The 21980-nt window shown below is 43.3% G+C and overlaps 1 protein-coding gene and 1 pseudogene across 1 annotated transcript in view; both read right to left on the bottom strand.

Annotated features, from left to right (window-relative positions):
• Positions 1–2946: 2946 nt before the first annotated feature.
• Pgm5 (phosphoglucomutase 5) overlaps positions 2947–21980 on the bottom strand; it is a 143559-nt gene continuing 124525 nt past the window's right edge. Inside the window, exon 12 of the mRNA XM_055614174.1 lies at positions 2947–4271. Coding sequence (XP_055470149.1) covers positions 4182–4271 — 90 coding nt within the window. The 3' untranslated portion in view covers positions 2947–4181. The remainder of the gene's footprint in view (positions 4272–21980) is intronic.
• LOC129681928 (glyceraldehyde-3-phosphate dehydrogenase-like) lies at positions 10987–11920 on the bottom strand (annotated as a pseudogene).

The following is a 21980-nucleotide window of genomic DNA, read 5'->3' as shown; positions in this document are numbered from 1 at the left end:
AGAAAAACAGCACTAATTTATGTTTTTTTGACATGTTTCTAAAACACATGTACTCTGATTCAAGAGTCAAGAATCTGGGCATTATGCAAAGCAGTCCTGTACTTTAGAATCCCATCAACTAAAATCCAGTGGGCAAGTCAAACAAATGTGCCCTCTTGTAGCAACGATACATCACTATCCCCTAAAGGATGCACTAAAGCAGCTCTGGCATCTTCATTCTTTCTCAGGTTTGGGATCAAATGAAATGTTGCTGGGTTAAGAGGCATGGTTCCATGGATAGAGGAGGGCATTTGGACTATGAGACAATGAAGAGAAGAAAGTCTCCATGGCGGAGACTGTTACTCATTCTTTCTCATCTCCAGTGGGAATGCTATCCACACCCCAACTTGTAGTTTTTTATATTGTTCCTTTGATCAACCATTTTAGTGATTACCACCAGCACCTAGAAGATCAAGATGGCAAGATCAGTATAGAGCATACAATGCTGGCTAGGTCTTTGAATATCTGAGTTGTACTGGGCTCCATTCTGACCCCTTTGTGTGTAAAAACTCACACATGTTTTTTTTTACTGATACACCTGTTTATCCATCAAGCTTTTACTTAAGTCTCTCTCTCTCTCTCTCCCTCTCTCTCTCTCTCTTTCTCGTGTGTGTGTGTGTGTGTGTGTGTGTGTGTGTGTGTGTGTGTGTGGTAAAGTATCATTTAAGCTCACTTACATGGCATAGCACATGCCAAGCACTGAAAGAAGTGAAAGAATCGTGGGTTTGTAACCTATGTCTCTACTGTGTTTTATAAAGTTTCATGACGACTCAGGGTTACTCACACACCAGTGAGCTGTCAGCTGCATGAAATATTTCTGTGGGTAAAGCCTCCAACTGGTTGAGTGAACCAGGCATTCTCTTAAACTCTGCTGCCTCAGATAATCTCTTGCAGTTTGGAACCGTTGATGATCCAAACACTGATTTATTAGCCTCAGGCATGGACTTGTCTTACTGTCATTATCAATTCCACAAATGCTTCTCATCCTCTTCATCAACTGTAGAATATGGATCTGGCCACCAAAAATCTCAAGCCTTATATTGACCCATGGGTGGCCAAAGTCATGATACTGTTATTCTTGCCATGATTTCAGGGTAGCCAGATCTAGCTCAGGATTCCATCAAGCATGGCAATCAGTCTAAACCTTCTATGTGAAAGCATTCATGACTTTCAAATATGATGGATGGATCAGCAATTAGCAACAGCATGATCTGATAAATGTTCTCTCTTTAAAGATGGCTACCCTTATGTATATGTGTGAATGCATATGCGCAGGCCAGAGGTCAATAGTTTCGAGACAATTTACCATCTGAGCCATCTTCATAGCCTTCCCCCCACCCCACCCCACCCTGTTTTTTAAAGGATGATGAAGTTCAAGAACCTTGGATGAAACAAAGCAACCTTTTGTTTTGAGGAAATGGCTGACACCAGGCAGGCGCAGTTCCTCCTATAAATGCCTTCCTGCCATTATTATACACACACATTTCCAAATCTCCTAGGTGAGTGGGGTGAGATCCTGGGTGAGAACCACTGTGTACATACAGTGGCTTGCCACTTTCCAGAGGTATGTGTTGCAGTGAGGAGAGCCCTCAGTGCTAGAAGATCACAGAGTCTTAAGAAGATCACCACCATCTTAAGGGCTGGTTTTTGGCCCTTCATTTTTAAAACCAAGAGGAGCATCACAAAGGACATGGTGTGCAGCTGGCTTTAATCTCTCATGAGAACAAGAAAACATGCACGCGATCTTGGGTTAAGGCAGACATAAAAGCTCATAAATGTACACATGAGAGGGTCCAGAGACAGGCCGTGTCCTAGAATCACCAAGAGAAATGTGCTGTTTGTTAAAACAACTGAGAGAAAATAGTGGCCGTTCAGATCTGCTGCCTCTCATGTCATATCCTGTGTCTGCCTGAATGTCACCCATCACACCAACCTCTGGCCCCCAAGGTCAACTTTTTCTGTAAGTCCTGGCTAGCAATGACTGTTGTGTCTTGCTGCTGCCATTCACCTCTGGCAAATTCTACAAATGTTTACGGATCCAAAGAAACCCTATACCTAAAGAAAAGTCTCCTGTTCTCAATGTCCCATCATTTCTGACTCAGTTACCTCTATGTATCCCCATAGCTTATGCCTGCACTTCTACTGTAATTTCTATGCCTCCCCAATTATTTGTGGGTTTTGTCACGGCCAACTCTCCCCAAATTGTAAATTCCTAAGAGCACGAATAACTAACTTCATCCATCTTCCTGCTCCATAGAAGAGAGGAATGTGTTTGAAGTAGCTACACAACCAGTGTTTGATGAATGGATAAATGAATAAATGAATGAATGAGCAAATAAGTTGATAGGTGACCATGAAGTGGGCTACTCCATGCACATAAAAAAAGGAGAACAGAATGTGTAAGTAGAATAACTTGATCTTAAAAGCTAGAGTTGATTTAAGTTCAGGAACTGGAGAAAAAAATATTTGCTTGCTCAGCTAGAGCTGATAAGCCAAAGGATCTGTCAGATTGCACTGACAACACGTCCCACAGCGGGTGAATGGACGGATGTTATCAGGGACCTTTACTCCAGAGATAGTGAGAATGCAAGCTACAAGGCAAAGTTTTCCATTCGTTATATATGATTTTTAAAAAATAATCCCAGCTAAAACCCACTTTCCAATTATTCTGAAATAAACACTGTTATGGTGAAAGACTGGATGCCATTTTAATTTTTGTTGAATCCCAAAACCAATTTTGAGCAATTCAATTTTTTTTTCCTGTCCTATTATTAAAATCTGTTCCCCAAGTCATCAGAACGAACAACAGCCCCTGCCAGTGCTCTGAATGACTGATTTACCAGGACAGGCGGCCACTACTAGAATTGCAAAGTGGCAAGAGGCACAAATGAACAGGAGCCCACAATCTTGTATGGAGGTTAACATAAGAAGTTCTGTTTTATTGGCTTCTAAATGTTCTAGCAAGTTTTTGACAGAAGCACAGAGCAAAAAGGGAAACAAACACCTTGCTGGGAATGTTTCCTTGCAGCACTGACCTTGAAGGCAGCAATCATGCCTTGCTTAACAGTGAAGGGTCACTAGGTCATCTCCGCAAATGGTGTGATAAGTGGATCTGCCCTTCCCAAGGCAGGCAAACAGAAACAAGCCCATCCCGTGCCTGCCTGAGGACTCTGCCCCTGTCTGTGTGCCCGCTGGAGCTGCCAGGTTCCTTTCTCCCCCAGGCAAAGAAAGCCAGCTGTGACAATCCACTTCTCTGTCTCATTGGACCCACAACTACCCCACCAATTATCCCAGGCCCTTTTGCTCTCCTTCATCAATCCGCTGTGACCAAGATCAGAACACAGCACGGTGGTATTCTTCCTGGAAGGATTTACGCAAACTCATGTATTGGCTTCCATGACATAATCAAAGAAGCCTCCCCTTCTTTTTCAGTCTTTTCTAGAAAATCCTTCCCCGACTGCACAGGAAATGGCTACATTCAGAGGGATGAAGCCAGCTTGGTAGCTAAATTAATACCGTATACAAAAGAAGAGAGAGGAAAACACCCTTTTATATGTCTTGTTGGAGGTGTGTCACTGTGAATTAAAGAAAATTCTAGATGAGTGGAAAGAGTGGTGCAGAGACGTAGGGAGGCTGGGGAGCATGGACCATTGGACGGGCTGGTGGGAGAGGGGTGTGTCCTAGAAGTCCTAAACCTTCACCGTGATCAGGAATACAACGCTGAGTCCTCCTCCATGTTGCTGAGGTCTTTCCCCTGCCCTGAACTTAGAATCAGCTTAATTCTGCATTCTCTCTCTCTCTCTCTTTCTTGCTCTCTCTCCTCTTAGAATCTTTTTCTCACAAGACACCAGAACTACTTCCCTAGTGCACCTATCTTTCTAGAGAGGGGAAGCCCATGGCTGTAAGGAAATAGAGATATTAAACAATAGTGAAGCTCTAACAGACAACTAAAGACCCTGCTGCATTTGGAGGAACTGGACAAATCAAAACAAAAGGGGTGCTTCCCCCATTCCCACCCTCCTTTCACCCCCCCCCAATCCCAACAGCCGAATAGCTTTTGTTTTTACAAAGTCCTAAGAGGCACAAACAGGAAGCAAAAAGGCACGGTGAAGCATCTTTCTGAGTGCTCTTCTGCCCTGTGCTCAGGTGATGACAGTGGGTCCCCTCCGGCCAGTTCTCTCATGAATCTGGGATATTTTCAGCGCGATGGCTATGAGAGGGCTCAGCACTGCCTGGAAAAAAGAAAAGAAAGAAAAGAAAAGAGAAAAGAAGAAGGGTGATGATCAATTTGAGATCAGCTACAATACTGGTTTTGGATGGATTTCTACCTCAGAGGTGTGAACTCAGATTGCATTTTGCATTTTGTCGGCAATGGCTGGGATGGGCAGGACACAGAGGCAGGGCAGGAAAACTGCCTATTGTTAAACAAGACTGTGAATTCAGGAAATCTGGCAAACCGCCATTCCTCCTCTGGCACATTAATCCCTTCCAAAGGTTAGCCCCAACAAACATTTCCCCCCATTCAGTGTGAAAGCAAAGCTCATCGCTCATCCTCCCACCATCCTGATGATTGAGAGAAGATGGCACCAGGCTAACACCGTAGAATTAGTGGGTCCATCTTCCTATCCTATCCCATCCTGGATCCTGGTCTTCTTCATTATTCCCAGATGGGTGGGGGTGGTTTACAGAGCATTGCAACACAGTCCAGCAAAGGACCAAGGGTCACTTCTTGACCTTTAATCGCACGTTTGGTTTCTGAAGAGTGGTGCTCATTCCCCACACACACCCACAGACATAAATTAGAAAGCAGCGAGGAAGCTGTTCTGTCTGCATTCTTCAGCTCTGATACTCCCACAAACAAGAATTTATTGCTGACCTTTAGCACTTTAAAGAGTTACCTCACCTGAAGACATTCTTGTGTGTATTTTTAGTAAATTTATGTGCACGGCACATTTATCAGGCGATATTGTTTTTCCACGTGGATTACTGATCTAAGCATATACATAAAGTATGTATATATAAAGTCCATTTAAAGACGAAATTCAAAACAAAGGTATTGATAGGGAAGAATTGGGCAGTAGTGGAATAAGGGAATAAGTAAAGATCCCATAATTCTGGAAAATAAAGCCTGTGCTGAGAGAGGGGGCACCCTGTTCCTAGCAACCTAACCTGTTCCTGGCAGATAAAAGCATGAAGGATGTTCAAGTGTTGCAGTCAGACAGAAAGACACTCACAGGGCACAGATAGGACAAGCAGCTGGGTGTGCAGTGAGTACATAAAGAATCCTAAGAGACTGAAAAGCCAGTCTGGTGTGAGAGGACCCAAATGTTAGGTGGGGTGCACCAATTTAATTCACCATGCAATGGGGGATGCTACCAACCTTGGAGCCAGAGGCTCCATGGTCAGAGCAGTGAAAGTATTAACCTAGGGGCATTTCTAGTAAGGTATTTCTTTTGGGCTATTGCGTATAATTAAATTGCACCACCTCAATAATGAACAACCACAGAATAATTTCACGTCATTCAAATAATTAAACCGAAATAATTTCAATATAACTATGTAAATAAACGTAAGGTGTGAGTACGCACACAGAGGGGTTTTTCTAAGAAAATAATGAAAGTCAGCACTTTAGAGACAACAGAGAATGATGATTCGCTGAATTAGATATGTGTGATAGACTGTAAAATATTGATGAGCAGTCCATGAGTGTAAAAGAATTCTCCAGCTTGCTTCTCAGTTTCGTTTGGCTTCCAGTGGTACTAAATAGGAGTAAAAGCTGGACCTTATAGAAGGTGAAACAGGGTCACAATTCTAAACAGTGTATTCGAAGAGAAATGTCTTGACCCAAAACTAATGACTGGGTTATGAGCACATAGATCTACACGTGTGACGTGTATGCATACAGTGACTTCTGTGAAGTCTTTCTGTCTTAAAGAGCCAAACCTGTCTCAAGCTCTGATTGTATCAGGCATGGGGCCGTCAGTGGCAATCAGGCCAGCTCATGGAAGCAGATCATGGTGACTCCTTTACCTTTCATGTTAACTGGTAGCCCTTACTCAAAGTGCTTGGAAACATGCTTCCAATTACTTTTCTATCTTTTTTGTTTATTTGGGAGTGTATGCATAAATAATGAAATATCTTGGGTTGGAACCCAAGTCTAAAGGCAAAATTCATTTTTGTTTTTCACATATGCTTTTTTTTTTTTGACACATGCCCTGAGGTAATTTTATAATACATCTTCACTTTGATTGTGACCATATCACATGAGTCAGAGAGTAGAATTTTCAACTTCTAGCACATTAGGCTCAGTTAAGAAATTGGGAGCATTTTAGGCCTTGGGTCTTCGGGGTCCACGTGCCATACCTTTACCACAGGGTCTGTTAGCATGGCTAGAGCACTTTTTGTTGAGTCTTTCTTCCTTCCCAAACTGCTGTCATCAAACCTTCTGGTCCTATTCTCACAGTAGCTCCTCACCCATATTCCTCTCCTCCTAGATTTTTCCCTAATATGGTTTCCTGGTGTTCTTGGTTCTTAGGTGACAATCAGCTTCTCCCACCCTTGTCACACCAAGCTTTCTGGAAATGATCTTCTGATGTGTAGGTCTCAGAAGGCTTCTCAAAGTGTGGCTAGCCATTCTCATTGTGGCTGCCGGGCTCCCGGTGTTCTTATGATCCTTAACACCTCCCCCGACTTCATGCCATCTAACTATCGTTATCCTAATGTACCTAAAACCAATCAAAGCGGACAAGAAAAAAAAAATCCCTATAGATAAACCAGAATTCAGAACTCAACACTAAAAGAATCAAATAACAAAACAGGCCTCCATAAAAATTCTTCTGAGGGAAAATCCCTCTCTAGATTGAAGTAGAGAAAATACTTCCAATGAGATTCATCAAAGCAAAACCAAGCCAGTGTTCTGGGAGCTCAATGTGACACTCACAAAAGCCACACAGGCAGGTGGGGTCATCCCCCTTTTCTACCCCCTTCCCCACTTTTGCCATTGATCTAGGTCTTTAGCTAAGAGATGTCATTTAATTTATGAACCTACCAAAAAAAATGAGGATTGTGAAGACAACTGTCCTATTTATTCACGTGTGAGCTCCATTTGCTTCCCACATGGAGGCCTCTGTAGAACATGGGGTAGGAGTAAGCAACTAGGCCAGCTCACTTTTCATCCCACCAGGCGCACCATAAAGGGATGGGGAATTACCAACGGGTTTAGATCCCCGTATGTCCTCCCAAAGATTCCCACTATGTCCTCACATTCCTATAAACTGAGTATGTCCACAGAACACTTCAAATTTTCCTTTGTGTGGAATATACTAGTTTAATGGGAAAAGACCCCCTACCTCTCACAAAAATTTTTAGAAGAAATAGAGCTAAAAGACTGAAACCAGAAGTTAAAATAAAAGGACTGTAATCTGTAAAGTCTGTTATTGTGAGCCTTTCCTCTCCCTCCCCTCTGAGGCTGCAGAAAGTGGGCTACACAGGTTCCTCTGTCGTTTATAGCGATCTGACTCCCTATGGTTGCAACATTGACATGCTTAGCTTGGATACTCTGCTTACAGAGCTTTGTTCCTTTAAAAAAAAAAAAAAAGATGCCAAAGCATCCACAGGTCAGCAGCCTGCTACCCAAAGGACCAGCCAAGAATCATCCAAGGATACTGTTGTGAGTTCTAGTCAGAGAGTGTTTGTGCTCCTGATTCCTGAAATGTGTAACTCTGACAAGCTTCCACATGACCCTGATGTATACCTAGGTCTAGGTCTGAAGCCCTCTTTTGCAGCATTGTGTTCCTTTTCCTAGGACAGGCGGAACAGGGTAGTGGTTAAATGGGCTTTGAAGCCCAGCTTCCCTGGATTGACTGGCTCTACCCCTCATGAGCTGTGTGACCTGGGTAAGTCACTTAACCTCAGACACAGGTAGGAAACAGGACAGTCCCAGCACACAGGGCAGATACATAAGTGATTATTATTATTTTAAAACCTGGAAAGGAGCTGAAACACGCAAACTGGCAGTCAAGCGGCTGCTTAGGACACTCTGACATTTTATTATAAAATCACCACATACTTTCTCAAATGTCAAACAAATTCTAGTTCAAAACAGCAGTGTCCTGTTATCATGTCCTACTGTCCTTTCTGCTCTGCTGAGTTGTCAGCCTGTCATTTGGATTTTTGACCCCGGGGATTGCCAAGAGGACCATGCCCTGCATTCCCAGTGGCCCTTCCTGAGAAGCTGGCCTCTGCAGTGATATGGTGGGTGTGTCATCAGTGTGGTGTGTAAATGCACGGAGCTATTCCTGAATGCAGAGACACAGTAAACACATACTTGAAAGCTTCTGGCCAGAAATATCCTCCCTGGCTTGGCTTGAGGGATACAAATTCCATGCTACTATTTACACATGGTTTGAGCTTGTCCCCAAGGAACCACGTATTAAAAACTTATCCTTGGGTGGTGATGTTGAGAGACGGTGGGCCTTTAAAGGACAGAGCCTAGTGTTAGGTTCTTAAACAAACTGTTGGTATGCCCTCAAAGGGACTTTGGGAACACAGCCTCTCTGGCTTCCTGGGTAGAGATGGGATCCCTTCATTTGATACCTGTACCTGCTATGACACGATCTTCTGGTAGGCCCAGAGGCAGAACAAATGGGGCTGCCAGATCTTGGACTTGTAGCCTTCCAAACTGAGCCATAATGACCTCATTTTCATAAGCCTTCTACTAAGATTTTGGAGTTGTTAGTTTTCCACAGCATTCAGTTCATCCTGACTGATGACATCACTATTCACTATTACATAACAAAAAATGCCATCTCAAAAGCAATTTCCAAACCAGAAGTTATGAGGAAAGAGACAGTGTGCTGGACCCTCTGTGCTGTTGAAGGGCTTTGGCTCTTAGACCTGGGCCCATATTTATTATACTGGATACCCTGAAGGTCACTGCGATAGGTCAGAGATACATGCCTCCCAATGATCCATGTGTTTAAAGTCTTGGTCTTCAGTGTGGCACCTCTGGGAGAGGGGGTCTTGTGGGAGGTCATGTCATCACCGGGACATGAACTTTAAAGAGAGTATGGGACCCCAGCCTTCCTTTTCTTCACCTTTTGCCTTCTAGCCTTGAGGTGGGCAGTTAGTGCTGTCATTGTTATCTAACACCTTCACCCGGGTCCTGAAATCAATGGGTCTTCAGTCCTGAGCCCTCTAAAACTATGAGCCAAAAATATACCATGTCTCCTTCTAGGGAACTTACCTGGGAAATTTCATCAGAATGATGCAAAGTTGATTAACACATTAAATAATACAAACAGTAGGGCAGTTTTAAAATGTGGCTACCAAATTTTCGGCATGTCTTACATTAAATGGTGGGTTTGCAGCTGGAATCTGGCTTAGCAGTTAAGGGTCCTTGCTGCTCTTGGGTCCCAGCACCTGTATGGTGGCTCACAACCATTCATAACTCCAGTACCCAGGGATTTAATACCCTCTTTTGGCATTCACAGGCACCAAGCATTCAAGTGTCACTCATCTAACCATACAGGAAAAACACTCAGACACATAAAATAAAAAACAAAGAGGCAGGTTTTCTTCTCCTAGCCTTGTGAGTTGTTAGTTGTGAGGAAGCTGGTTAAATTAAGATCAGCGATGTTGACAGTCAAGGTCACGCTGTTTTGTTAGGTGAGGAAAGAGTTAAGAGCTGAATGATACAGGACACTCCATAAGAGAGTGGGTTGACTGCCCATATAGGGTGAGGTTGGCACTATTTCCAACCTGAGCACAAACCAGATAAGGCATTTAATCTCTTGTGCCTTACTTTCCAAATTGGAATCTAATAATAGCTCCTCCTGCCCAGAGTCAGGAGCATGAAACAAGATGATACATGACCGTACTTAGCAAAGTGCCTGTCACACAGTAAACATTCAATTAATGGTAGAGATTCATGCATTAATAATATTATTATCAAATGCTTCCAGGCAATTTTAAGTCACGATACTTTTGCAAGCATCAAGAACCTCTCAAATACACAATGTCTGGCTGGCTCTTTTTTCTACGGGCCAGCAATTAAAATTCAGCTCTGCAAACCATACCCTGTCTGCCTTTAAACTGACACCAGGCGGCATTTCAGAGCTGTTCTTGCAAATTAGTGCTAATGAGTATGGATGAAGGGATCTTTTTCTCAACTCATCACATAGCAGGGGTCCTCTTGGTCAACACATTCCACAGCTGACAAGGACATTAAAGAACCAGGCTGGCACCGTGGTTAACAGGAAGGCAGATGTATACACAGCCCGTTTCTCAGCAGCATCCTACCCTGTGGTCAATGCTCTGTCAATGAGGGGGCCAAGAGGCCTCACCCAAGTACATATGTAAGTGCACAGTAGGATTCCACACATGCGGTGCCTTTTCACTCTTCCCTAAGCAGATCTGGACACGAGAAAATATGTCCCTCCACCCCCACCTGGCTGGGCTTAGCTCACAGGCAATACAACCGCCTCCAGCTAGGCAGGGAGTTGAAGTATTGGCTTTGTTTTTGAATTCTGATGTTTTGATTTTTCCCCAAAAGTTTTTAGTAGTGAACACTGAAGTTTCCACTATGAGTCCAACACTGCTCTGAATCCCTGTGCTGGGTTGATCTTAATAACGGCCTCTGAGGGGATGGCATTCTGTCACTTTCTAGATGAGGAAACTGAAGTCCAGAGGCATTGTGTTAACAGGCTGAGAGGCACAGGGCTTGCTAGTGCTCTGCTCTGAGCCTCGAAGTTGGGCTGTAACCACTCATCCATATATAGGAAACTTTTTCTTTTCTGAAGTCTGTTGTTGTTGTCTTGGTTTTGGGGGTAGAGTGATAGTATTCAAGAGAGTAGGGCTCCCTCAGCCCCTTCCCTTATTCTGGGGGTCTGGGGTGGAAATTGTGAGGAAGATGCCCAGTATTGAGGGCTAAGTTGGGACCAGGACTCCTCAGTAGCCAAGGGCTTCTCTTTCGCTCTTATGTCCTTGCTGGGGTGGGTGGTCCAGGGCTTCTTGCTCCATGAAGGCCATGTAGGCCATGCAGTCCACCACCCTGTTGTTATAGTTGTATTCATTGTCATACCAGGAAATGAGCTTTACAAAGTTGTCATTGAGGGCAATGCCAGCCCCAGCATCAAAGGTGGAAGAGTGGGAGTCACTGTTGACATTACAGGAGACATCCTGGTCCTCAGTGTAGCCCAGGCTTTCCTTGAGTGAGTGCTCAGATGCCTGCTTCACCACCTTTTTGATGTCATCATACTTGGCAGCTTTTTCCAGGCAGCATGTCAGATCCATGAAGGACATATTGGGGGTAGGAACACGAAAGGCCATGCCAGTGAGCCTTCCATTCAGCTCTGGGATGACCTTGTCCACAGCCTTTACAGCACCAGTGGACACAGGAATGATGTTCTGGGAAGCCCCATGGTCACAGCATGGCTTTCCAGAGGGGCCATCCACAGTCTTCTGGGTGACAGCAATGGCCTGAGTTCTTCATAGTGCCAAAGTTGTCAGGGTTGACCTTGGCTGAGGGTGGGGTGGGGTAAGCAGTTGGTGATTCAGGAAGCATCGCTGACAATCTTGAATGAATTTTCATACTTTTCCTGGTTTACACCCATCACAAACATGGGAGCATCGGGAGATGGGGCAGAGATGACAACTCTTTGGCCCCACCCTCCAAGTGGGCCCCAGCCTTCTCCAAGGTGGTAAAGATGTAAATAGATTCCACCACACACTCAGCACCAGCATCACCCCATTGGATGTTAGCGGGATCTCGCTCCTGGAAGATGGTGGTGGGCTTCCCGTAGATGGCAGGCTTCCTGTTCTCAGCCCTGACTGTGCAGCAGAATTTGCCATGGGTAGAGTCATACTGGAACACGTAGACCATGCAGAATATCCACTCTGCCAGTCAGCCCTGGTAACCGGGCACCCAATATAAATCTGTTTATCTAACCTTTACCATGGTGTCTCAGGGATGAGGCTGGAACCACAACGGAAGATGCAGCCATCTCTGGAAAAGAGAGGAGCCTTTTTGTTTGGTTAAGAGTTACGTGAATGCCTGTCCTGCGAAAGGGTTCTGCTTCAGGTATGGCATTTGAAATCGGCCCTTAAGTAATTGTGAATGGCTATAACTCCAGCTCCAGGGGAATCCAACATCCTGCTATGGTTTCCGAGGGCACAGCACATGTGTGATAAATGGACATACATGCAAGCAAAATTACCCACACATGTAAAATAAAAGAACTGTAAACTGCCACAACCACACACAGGTTTATTAAATTTAATCTACTTGAATTATATGTAACACTGATGTTTGCGCTTCTGAGAATAACCTGATGTACATAAGCCTGTTGGCTGGCTCTCTTTGGCACTACTGTTTCGTGAGACTGAAGACTTCTGTTCCTTTCAGAATATTGACCATAAATGAGTGCCACACTTTATCAAATACATTCTGTGCTTATTTTGCTTTGCTTTTTAACTTAATTGCCTTTGCGATAGTGTCCGAGCCCTTTCATTCTCTGCCCATGGTTAATTTTTACATGTGTTCCGGTGTCATGAAAAGAATTTTATGTTTATGTCACTTGGTGAGGTATCTACATATGCCCATTAAATTGGGTGTGTTAACTAATCTATATTAGCACTAATAGTATGTTTGCTTGCTCTAATAATCACTGATACGAGGTTAGAAATATTCTAGGATCAATAAGGATGTCTTCGCTTTTTTTTCTTATGCTTTCTCTTTTGATTTGGAGATTTACATTTATATTTCCTGGGAGAAATTAAACCTGGTTTTTATTTTGAATAGTCCCTCTTTATCTTTAGCAATGAGTTTGACCTTAAAGTCTACCTTATCTGAAATGACTAATGCTGTTTTGGTTACTAGGTGTGCGAATGTACACACACACACACACACACACACACACACACACACACACTTCACAGTTTTAAAAAGCTCAAATTCTGAATTTTTTGTTTGTTTGACATGGCTTTTATATTTCATCCTTTTAAAATATCTTTTGTGGGGAATGTGAGGAGCTCTGAGTGAATGTGCATTGTCTTGCATGGGCACAGCCATGTCAGGGACCTCGGTGCCTTAGAAACATGCAAATGGCAAAATCTTTCTCTTGTCAGGCTCAGAAGGATGGCAGAGCCTACATGCGTGAATGTTGGGGTGTGTGCAGAAACTATCAGCCTACAGCTTCCTCCTCAGGAAGCACCACAGTCTGAGGCTGCTCCCAACAGAGACCTCCTACCCAGATTAGCCAAAGCTGCCTCTTGCTCAGCTGGGTACCACAAGCCCACCCCTCCCCCTTATTCATCTGTGTATAATACATCTACTTTCTTGAGTCAGATGTATCAAGGAAACACCCCTGGTTTTGGGGTGCTCTTGTAGCTGGTGCCTGTCATCACACTGAGCATAGACCACCCAGTTCCAGCTTTTCTGTCTGTGTGTCTGTCCTAGTTTCAGTCAGGTTTTCAGGACCAAACCATGCAGGACACTGACCTCTCTGTTTTTATTCCTTGTTGCACTTTATTCCAAAATCCATCTGGGAAAATGCCTCCCCAACACAACACTATTTGGGGGAGGGTTCTTAATGTGTGACTCAACTCATACATTACTTCTCTGTGTCAGTTGTTAGAAAAGCCCCTCCATTTGCTTTCATTTTACAAGAAGAGTCTCACCACACTGGGAATTCTAGACTCTAAATAGTTTTGTTTCAGTCCTTTGTTTCAGTCCAGTGTTGCTGCTAAAAATTATTTGTCAACCAAACAGTTCCATGTTTGTCTTTTGTTTTCTCTGGCCTCAGTCTGGTGTATCTAGACATGAACTGATCATCAATTGTACCTCAGTTTTGCCCTCTAGTTCCATTGGACATATGACTTTCCAGGTTTTGCTTGTACCCCAGTGCTTTCTTCTTCCATTTTGAAACTAATTGATCACGTTACACTTGTTCAAGTGACTTTCACGGCTCACACCCTCTCTTCTATGCCCGTCTTTAGCTCTCCGGCTGTATTGTAATCTAGTTTCTTCAGGCATCTTTTAAGTTCATTAACAGTCTCTTTTGTTGTGGATGAAACTATTATGTTTTAGTTTGAGCTATCATTTTCAGTTCTTTAAAAATTTTAACATCTTGATTTTTTTGTATTCTAAAGATTTGTTTATTTTTATGTCTGTGTGTAAGTGTTTTGTCTGTTTTTCTGTGTGTGTACCACATGTGTTCCTGCTGCCTAAGGAGCCCAAAAGAAGGTGTTATATCCTCTGGAATTACAGACAGTTATGAGTCACTTTGTGTTTGCTGGGAACTGACTCTGGGTCCTCTGAAAGAGCAGCAAGTACTTTTAACTGCTGGGCCATCTCCCCCGCCTCCAACATCTTGATTTCAAAAACAATAATCTCTAGTTATTTGCTGATGACTTTCTATCTGGTGTTTGAATTCTATGCGCACAGTGAAAATAATTGCCTTATAGTCTTGTCAGACAAACTCCCACACCGGGGGTCTCTTGTAGATGTCTATAAGGTCTGCTGATTACGGTGTGTGATGCTTTGTCTCTTTAAGTGACTTGCAGACTTCAACTGGTTGCTGTCCATCTTGCTACTGTCAGCTTCCTTCATCTCCTTCTGTGAGACTTCTGGGGGAATCCAGTAGTTCTTGGACTGTGACTCTTTGCTTCCCACCTTTACCATGGCTCCCTTTGTCTTGACACCTGGAACAGGGGTTACCCTGAGGAACTTTACCTGCTTTTCCTGCGGCCACATAAAGCTGCCACAGGTCTGCCTCGCTGCGCCTCTTTAGCTAATCCTTTTCCTAGCAGAGTTGGGCAGTAATAAAGTGGGCTGCCCTCCTGAACCCTCTTGCTGTCACCTAGTTCTTTAGCATTTCTCTCAGACAGGCAAATGTCCTAGACAGAAGGGTCCTGCCCCATTTCCCAAACTCTATTCCCTTGTTTCTGTTACTGCCTTATGGGACCAGTGTTGATGGATGCCTCCAAAAGGATGCTTTTACGGAAGTCTTTTGGTTTGTTTTTGCCATCTTATTTTCAGACAGTTTGAATTAACCAGACTACTGCTACCTGAAGCTAGAAATCTTTCATGCAAGGCTTTTTATATTTTGTAGTCATGTTACTGCCAGTTCTAAAAATAACAATATGTACAAAAATCCAAATATTTTTATTCTTTTAGGTTCAGAAAATCTAGCAACCTTAATGCCACATATAAATATAACTGGAGAGAGGCCAGTGTCCCCCAGTTCCCATCCCACTCTACTGTCCTAAACTCACGCCAATCCACACTCAGGGCCTGTGTTAGTTGGTCTCTGGGTTTGTTACCATGAACAAGCAATAATGGAGCAGAGGCAGTAAAATATTGCCAGTGAGTGAGTGAGCATGGATTACATGTCCAGAAATCTAGAATATCCTAATTTAAATTTTTTCATTTTTTTTTCCAACACATAGTCTCACTATGAGCTTGAAGACCACTAGGGAAGGCTGACAGGTTATATATACATGGAGCCCAGAAACCTTTAGTGGGGAGGGAACTGAGATCTGCCCCTCTCGCCACATTGTTCCAATGATGCAAACTCTCAGTATGGACTACTCAGAACTGACTCAGGTGCAGAACTGCTGTCTACAACTGTCCCCATGTACCCCAGTCCTTCCCTAGAATATGCTACAGCCTGAAAAAGCACTGTGAGACAGTCTGTGATTATTTTTTTAGGTAAATATATATATTTACCTAAATATATATATTTACCTAAATATATATATTTACTTCTTTGAGAATTTTGTGAAAAAGAAAAAGAATATACTTTCCTGTCAAACAGTCTATTTCCAATCGGTGGGTAACTAAAAAAAAAATATAAGGTACTAGAAACATTCTTTGTAAATCAAAACATCACAATAGCAAAACCCTAAACATCTGCGAATGGTAATACTAGGAGCCACATATTTAGTATGGATAGACCATAGAATATGAAGGAGAAATGGTGGAAGTCAAGTGGATAAAAATAGGAATAGGTCAAACGAAGAGTGATTAGACTACAAATTGATATTAAGATGTTACTGGTAGGTCAATCATTCCTCTGGAATATGTGTGTTTTAATTTATTATTGATACTTAAGTTAGAAGCCAAAGATGACCAAAACAGAAAACTGTATGTGTTATTTTGCTAAATAAATATTTGTAAACAAAAGAAAAAAGGGGGGAAAGAAACAAAGACAAACTACTGGGAGAAGGATGAGCTGAACTGAGCTGCCCGGGCCCTGGAGAGTTTTTACTGAATGAAGCCTTGAGGGTGCCAGCTCCTGTCTCCTCCCACCAGAAGAACTGCCAAGGCCAAGGCAAGAACCTTCATTGCTTTCATGTTGGAGGCCCAGTACCACCATGTCCTTTTAGGCTAACCTTGGGTGAGGCCATTCTGGACTTGGTAACACTGCTTCTCTTGGGGAGAGTTAGCAGGATCTCTGCACAGCTGCTCTCCCAGAGCCTGATCTGGTGTGCTAGTTCCAACGCCTACACGATGCTGCTTTCTAAGAGGGCTAATCCTCTGGAGGGGATTTGGAGACAAAGGTGGTCAGAGTTAGACCTGACTTCCTGCTAGTCTGGAATTGTGGTGCTTGAGGAGAAGGTGCTTGGAGGATGGGTTGGTTTTGGTAATTTAATGCCAGACTGAAGGGTACTCTGGGTACTCCAGGTCATTGTTCAGAGGCGGAGGAGCATCCCCCTCCTTTTTGGTGTCATGTAGTGCAACACCATAGTTAAGATGGTGGGCTTTGTGTCCAGAATCTAGGTTCAAATACTAGTTGTACTATTTGTAACCCACAGATTATTCAGGTTTTCAGGACCAACGTTTTCTCATATGTAAAACATGGCTTGCTATGGCTACCACTGTCAGTGGCATGAGGTAGGAATAAGATATGGCATGTAGAGACCCATAATATTCTACATAGCAAATACATGGCTATATGCCAAGGAACACTATTATTGTTTTTCTTGAAGCCTGCATGCCACGATCATAAGAAGAACCAAGAAGACCTTTCACCTAACTATGGCATGATCTTCATCTCCTCCCTTTATCTCCTCCCTTTATCAACAAAGTAAAGTTGATTTATCTTTTCCAATGAAATATAAGATAAGAAAGAGATTAAGAATATCAGAGTTCTCAGTTCTTTGAACGAAAGCCTCTTCTTCGTCCCCTAGGTCAGGGATGTGCCCAGCCTGCTTTTTGTCCCCTGCACTGATCCCTGGAACCAGCCACAGGCAACACCACCAGACTGCAATTGGACCAGACAAAGGTGAAAACAGTGGAGACCGAGTGTCACATCTGTGGGCACATGTTCCTTACGGACACACCAGCTTCCTAGAGCATCAGCAAGGATGGTTATGGTGAGAACGGGCTAGCTCAGCCTCTGGGTTGAGGGCCAGAAGCACAGAGACTGGAGAACTCCTCCCACGAAGGCTGCTTGAGTCTCATGAAGCCTCCCAGCAGGACACTCATTCATACCATGGACTAAAAAAGATGGGAGAAACCCACCATGGCAAAGGAGTCTTCCCTGCAGTACAGAGCCATCAGTAGGGTCCATGGACAACCACTGTACATTTTATGAGTGTACTTAATCATAGGAGCATGGATTTATTTTCACGTTCTGTGCCTTTAAGACTCAGCTGTCATACAAACCCTAAGTGTTTTAAATAATTGCCCTTTTCCTAGTAATGCAAGTTGTGCTAGACTGTCTACCAACAAATTTAGCAAGACTTCCGTGTCTTGGAAAAATATCAAATTAGAAGTTTCTTCACTTCATCCAGGGCTTATTTTGAATCTCCCAGCTTAGCTAAGATAGCAAGCAAAGAAAACAAGCTCACTTGTGGATTGACACTGAGGTAAGGTTTCCATGGAGACGCAAAGTGAAACTGATCTTCTTGTTTCCCTTTTTGTGAATTGACCCGAAAAGCAGGGATGTGTTTTCCAAGATCTTCAGAAATACTTCGCTTGTTGGATTGTTTTCTACACTCTTGGTAATTTTCCAGCCATGGGAAGAAATGGCAGAGGCCAGTTACCTCCATAAGCACATGGTGGTTGGGCTGGCGTTTGAGGATTTATCAGGAAGGAGAGCCAAACCTGTTAAGCTGAGGCAGAAATAAGGATCTCAAAGGTCACCTGCCGAAGGCCTCTCTAACTTTCAAGTACACATGCGTCACCTGCCAGCTTTTGACAGTACAGATCTGCTCAGTAGGTCTCAGAGGGGGCCTGAGCCTGCAATTCTAACCAGCCGCCTGCTGCCGCGGATCAAGAATCCTTTAAGTAGTGAAAGTTCCACATCGTTTGATAAACATTAAAAAAAAAAAAAATGCTTGTTTTGTAGTCCCTTATCAATTTTTACTTCTTAAAGGTGAATTTGCAATAACTGCAAATTCTGGAGCCTGTCAGTATGAACTAGACAACGCTAACCCAAGTGCGCCCGGACAGCCTGATGTACCCACGCACAAACACCTACAGGGTGAAGGCCAGCACGACACCTACAGCGGCAGAATCTCAGGACTACATCATCAAAGTGCCTTAGCATTTTGGGAACGCCACACTGGCCATCCTGACTATAGCTCCTGAGGCCATGCCTAAAAGCAAAGAACAGAAGGCAAGGACAGACTCATTGCTTGTAGGAGATACTGACTTTGGAAGTGGATTTAGGAGTTACCGTTCAGGCATCTGTATTTGCCTGAATGTACGTCTGTACACCACACACAGGCCAGAAGAGGGTATTGGATTCTCTCGGATTAAAGTCACAGACAGCTATGAACTGGCATGTAGATACTGAGAATGGAACCCAGGTCCCAGGGAAGAAAAGGCAGTGCTCTAAGCCATCTTTCCAGCCCTGCAATTTTACCTTTTATAAAACGAAGACTTTAGACAAAGACATTTGGATACTGCATCACTAATGCAACCTGAAGCTCTGTAGCTGTCACATGACGCAGCCCTTGGTCTGAACCTGGCCTCCGCTCAGTGTGGGTCTAGCCTATGAACTAAAAACGGTTTTTATGCTATTAACTGATATTTTTAATTTAATTTTTTTTATTAATTACAGTTTATTCACTTTGTATCCCCCCCATAAGGCCCTCCCTCCTCTCCTCCTGGTCCCATCCTCCCTCCCCCTTCTTCACGCATGCCCCTCCCCACGTCCACTGATAGGGAAGGTCCTCCTCTCCTTCCTTCTGATCTTAGTCTATCAGATCACATCAGGAATGGCTGGATTGTCATCTTCTGTTTAACTGATTTTTTAAAATATCCGAAGACATCAATGGCATGTTAAAATTTGAAATTCAAGTTTTGGTCACCCATAATGTAATTCTATTGGGATTCCAGCCTCACTGATCTGTTCATGTATTGTTCCAGGATATTTGATCACACTGTGAACATCAAGATTGTGTTATTTACTGAAAAAAAAAAAAAAAAAACTGTTTCTAGTTGTGATTGTGCCGCAGCTCAGCCCTAGCACACACCTTTAATCTAAGAACTTTCTGCTTGAATATTGTAAACAAGATTAAATAAAGTCAACCATAGGTTAAGAGGCAAAGCAAGCAACCAGTTGACAGGAAGTAAACATAGGATTATTAAGAAAAAAACCATAGAGTGTAAGGGAAAGTCAAGAGGACAGATAGAGAGGTGTGCAGTAAGGAGAAGGGAAGGACATTGAGTTTGAGGGATCTTTGAGCAGGCATGGGAGAAGGAGAGAGCCCTGCTCACATGTGAGCTGAGGAGGGAGGGTGCTTTCTCTGCCTCTCTAAGCTGGCAGTCTTTCACCCCAGCATCTGGCTCTGGAGTCTATATTGGTAACATTGAAATGATTGAGATTTTGTTAAAAACAACAATACATGCCTAGGTTTTCTTTGGCAGCAGTCAGGAAGTTGCACACAGACCATGTGAATAGTGTCCCGGGTTGAACTGTGTCCATCTCCCCAACATCCCTACATTGTAGTTCCAACCGCCAGGCCATAGGATGCTATCGTCCTTGGAGACCGAAATCATCAAGGTAAACCAAGATCACTAATTCTGTTATGGCTTGTGCTGTTATTTGAATTTCAAATGTCTGCCAAATGCCCATTTTTAAAAATCTCAGTCTCAGTCCATGGCACTTAGTTCACACGAAAGTAGAGTCTAGCAAAAGAAAGTTAGGACACCAAGCACCTGCCATCAAAGGGGATACTGTGACAATTGCTCCCTCCTTTTTTTTTTTTTTTGCTTCCTGCCCAGCATGAGGGAAGCAGTTTTACCCTGTCATGTGTTTCCCACCCTGATATGCTGTCTCTGCTAGAAGGCAGTAGAGTCAACCAACCATGGACGAAGGCCTCTGAGACCAGGGGCCAAAACAAATCTTTACTTTTTATGAGTTAGTTCATGTGTTTTGTCACAGTGATGGAAAGCTGAGTAACATGACTAATGCTCTTTTATAGAGAGGTTGATTTGGACATGGAAACACACAGAGGGGAAATAACGCCAGAGGCAGAGAAGACAGTTGTGTTCATACTGAAAAGGGAGGCCCAGAACAACCCATTTCTTCAGAGTCCCTGGTTAAGTGGTTCTCAACCTTCCTAATTCTGTGACTCTTTAATACGGTTCCTCATGTGTCACCTCCAACCATAAAACTATTTCGTTGCTGCTTCATAACTGTAGTTTTGCTACTATATAAATCATCATTTAATATCTGTTATGCAGGATGTCTGACAAGTGACCCACGTGAAAGGGTCATTCCACCCCCAAGTTGAGAAACACTGCCATAGAAGGTAACAACTCTTTTGATACCTGGATCTTGAACTTCTATCCAGGACTGTGAGATGCTGAGTTTCTCTCGTTCAAGCCACCAGCCTACAGTGCTCTGTTACATCAGCCCTTGCAAACTAACTATAGCTACCAAAGCCCTGTGATTTACTGACAAACTTAATGGAGAAAGCTTGCTGGCTCCTGCTCTAGGAGACTGGTTTTTCTGTTCAGCTGTAAAGTTAACAAGCACATGCCCGGTAGCCAGCAATAGAGACTTCAGAAATTCTTCCTTGGATGACCCACCCTCCATCTCATACCCACTCTAGCGTTTATGCTCATGTGTTAGAAATGGCCTACAAATGGCACATTTTCTTAGATAAATTGGATCAGTGAGCATGCCCAACTCAGCATATCTTGAGCCAAGCCAGGGCAATCGTGAATGTGATCCACCCATGTGAGGAAACTAAAAGATGGTAAAAGTGAACTAGTAAGGACTCTTAAGTTCATTTCAAAGCCTCCCCCACAGCACAGCATGAGGAGAATGCCATGGCACAAGGCCTGGCAGCATCCTGTAAGATCCAGGCTTTCAAACGTCATCAGCTCCCACGGAAGATGCCTTAGACGCAGTTAGACGCTAATGACAGCTTAATTCCATTTCTTAAAAAATGTTACTATTTATCCAGAGAATCTTTTATTATCATGTGAGCAGAATCTTGCCCACATTGTTATTAAAAGCATAAATAATGGAGGAAAACCGGCATTTATTAAGCAAATTCATGAGTCATGAATTGGGTAAACTTTTTACACAAATAACATTATTATAAATTATTTGTTTATTTTTATTTTATGTGCATAGATGTGTTGGCTGAATGTATGTCTGCATGAGGGTGTCAGGCCACATGGAACTGGAGTTAAAGTTGGTTGTGAGCTGCCATGTGGGGCTAGGAATTGAACTCCAGTCCTCTGGAAGAGCAGCCAGTGCTCTAAACGCTGAGCAATCTCCCCAGCCCATATTATTATAATTTTTTTTCATAAAATAAAAGCTATCTGAGTGTCCCGTTTAACTGATAGTATGACACCCATTAAGACAAGCTCAGCTGTGTGGTTTTATGGAACTGGGAAATAGAAGAAATAGGGCTGAAAACCACACTCCTGAATTTGAAGCTTGACCTCTGATCCCGAGACCATCCATCTAATG

The sequence above is a fragment of the Psammomys obesus genome, unplaced genomic scaffold (assembly GCF_907164565.1).
Source record: "Psammomys obesus unplaced genomic scaffold, mPsaObe1.curated_primary_1811, whole genome shotgun sequence".
In the NCBI taxonomy this organism is placed as follows: domain Eukaryota; kingdom Metazoa; phylum Chordata; class Mammalia; order Rodentia; family Muridae; genus Psammomys; species Psammomys obesus.
Note: the sequence above shows the minus strand (reverse complement) of the source record. Positions and strands in the feature narration are given on the sequence as shown.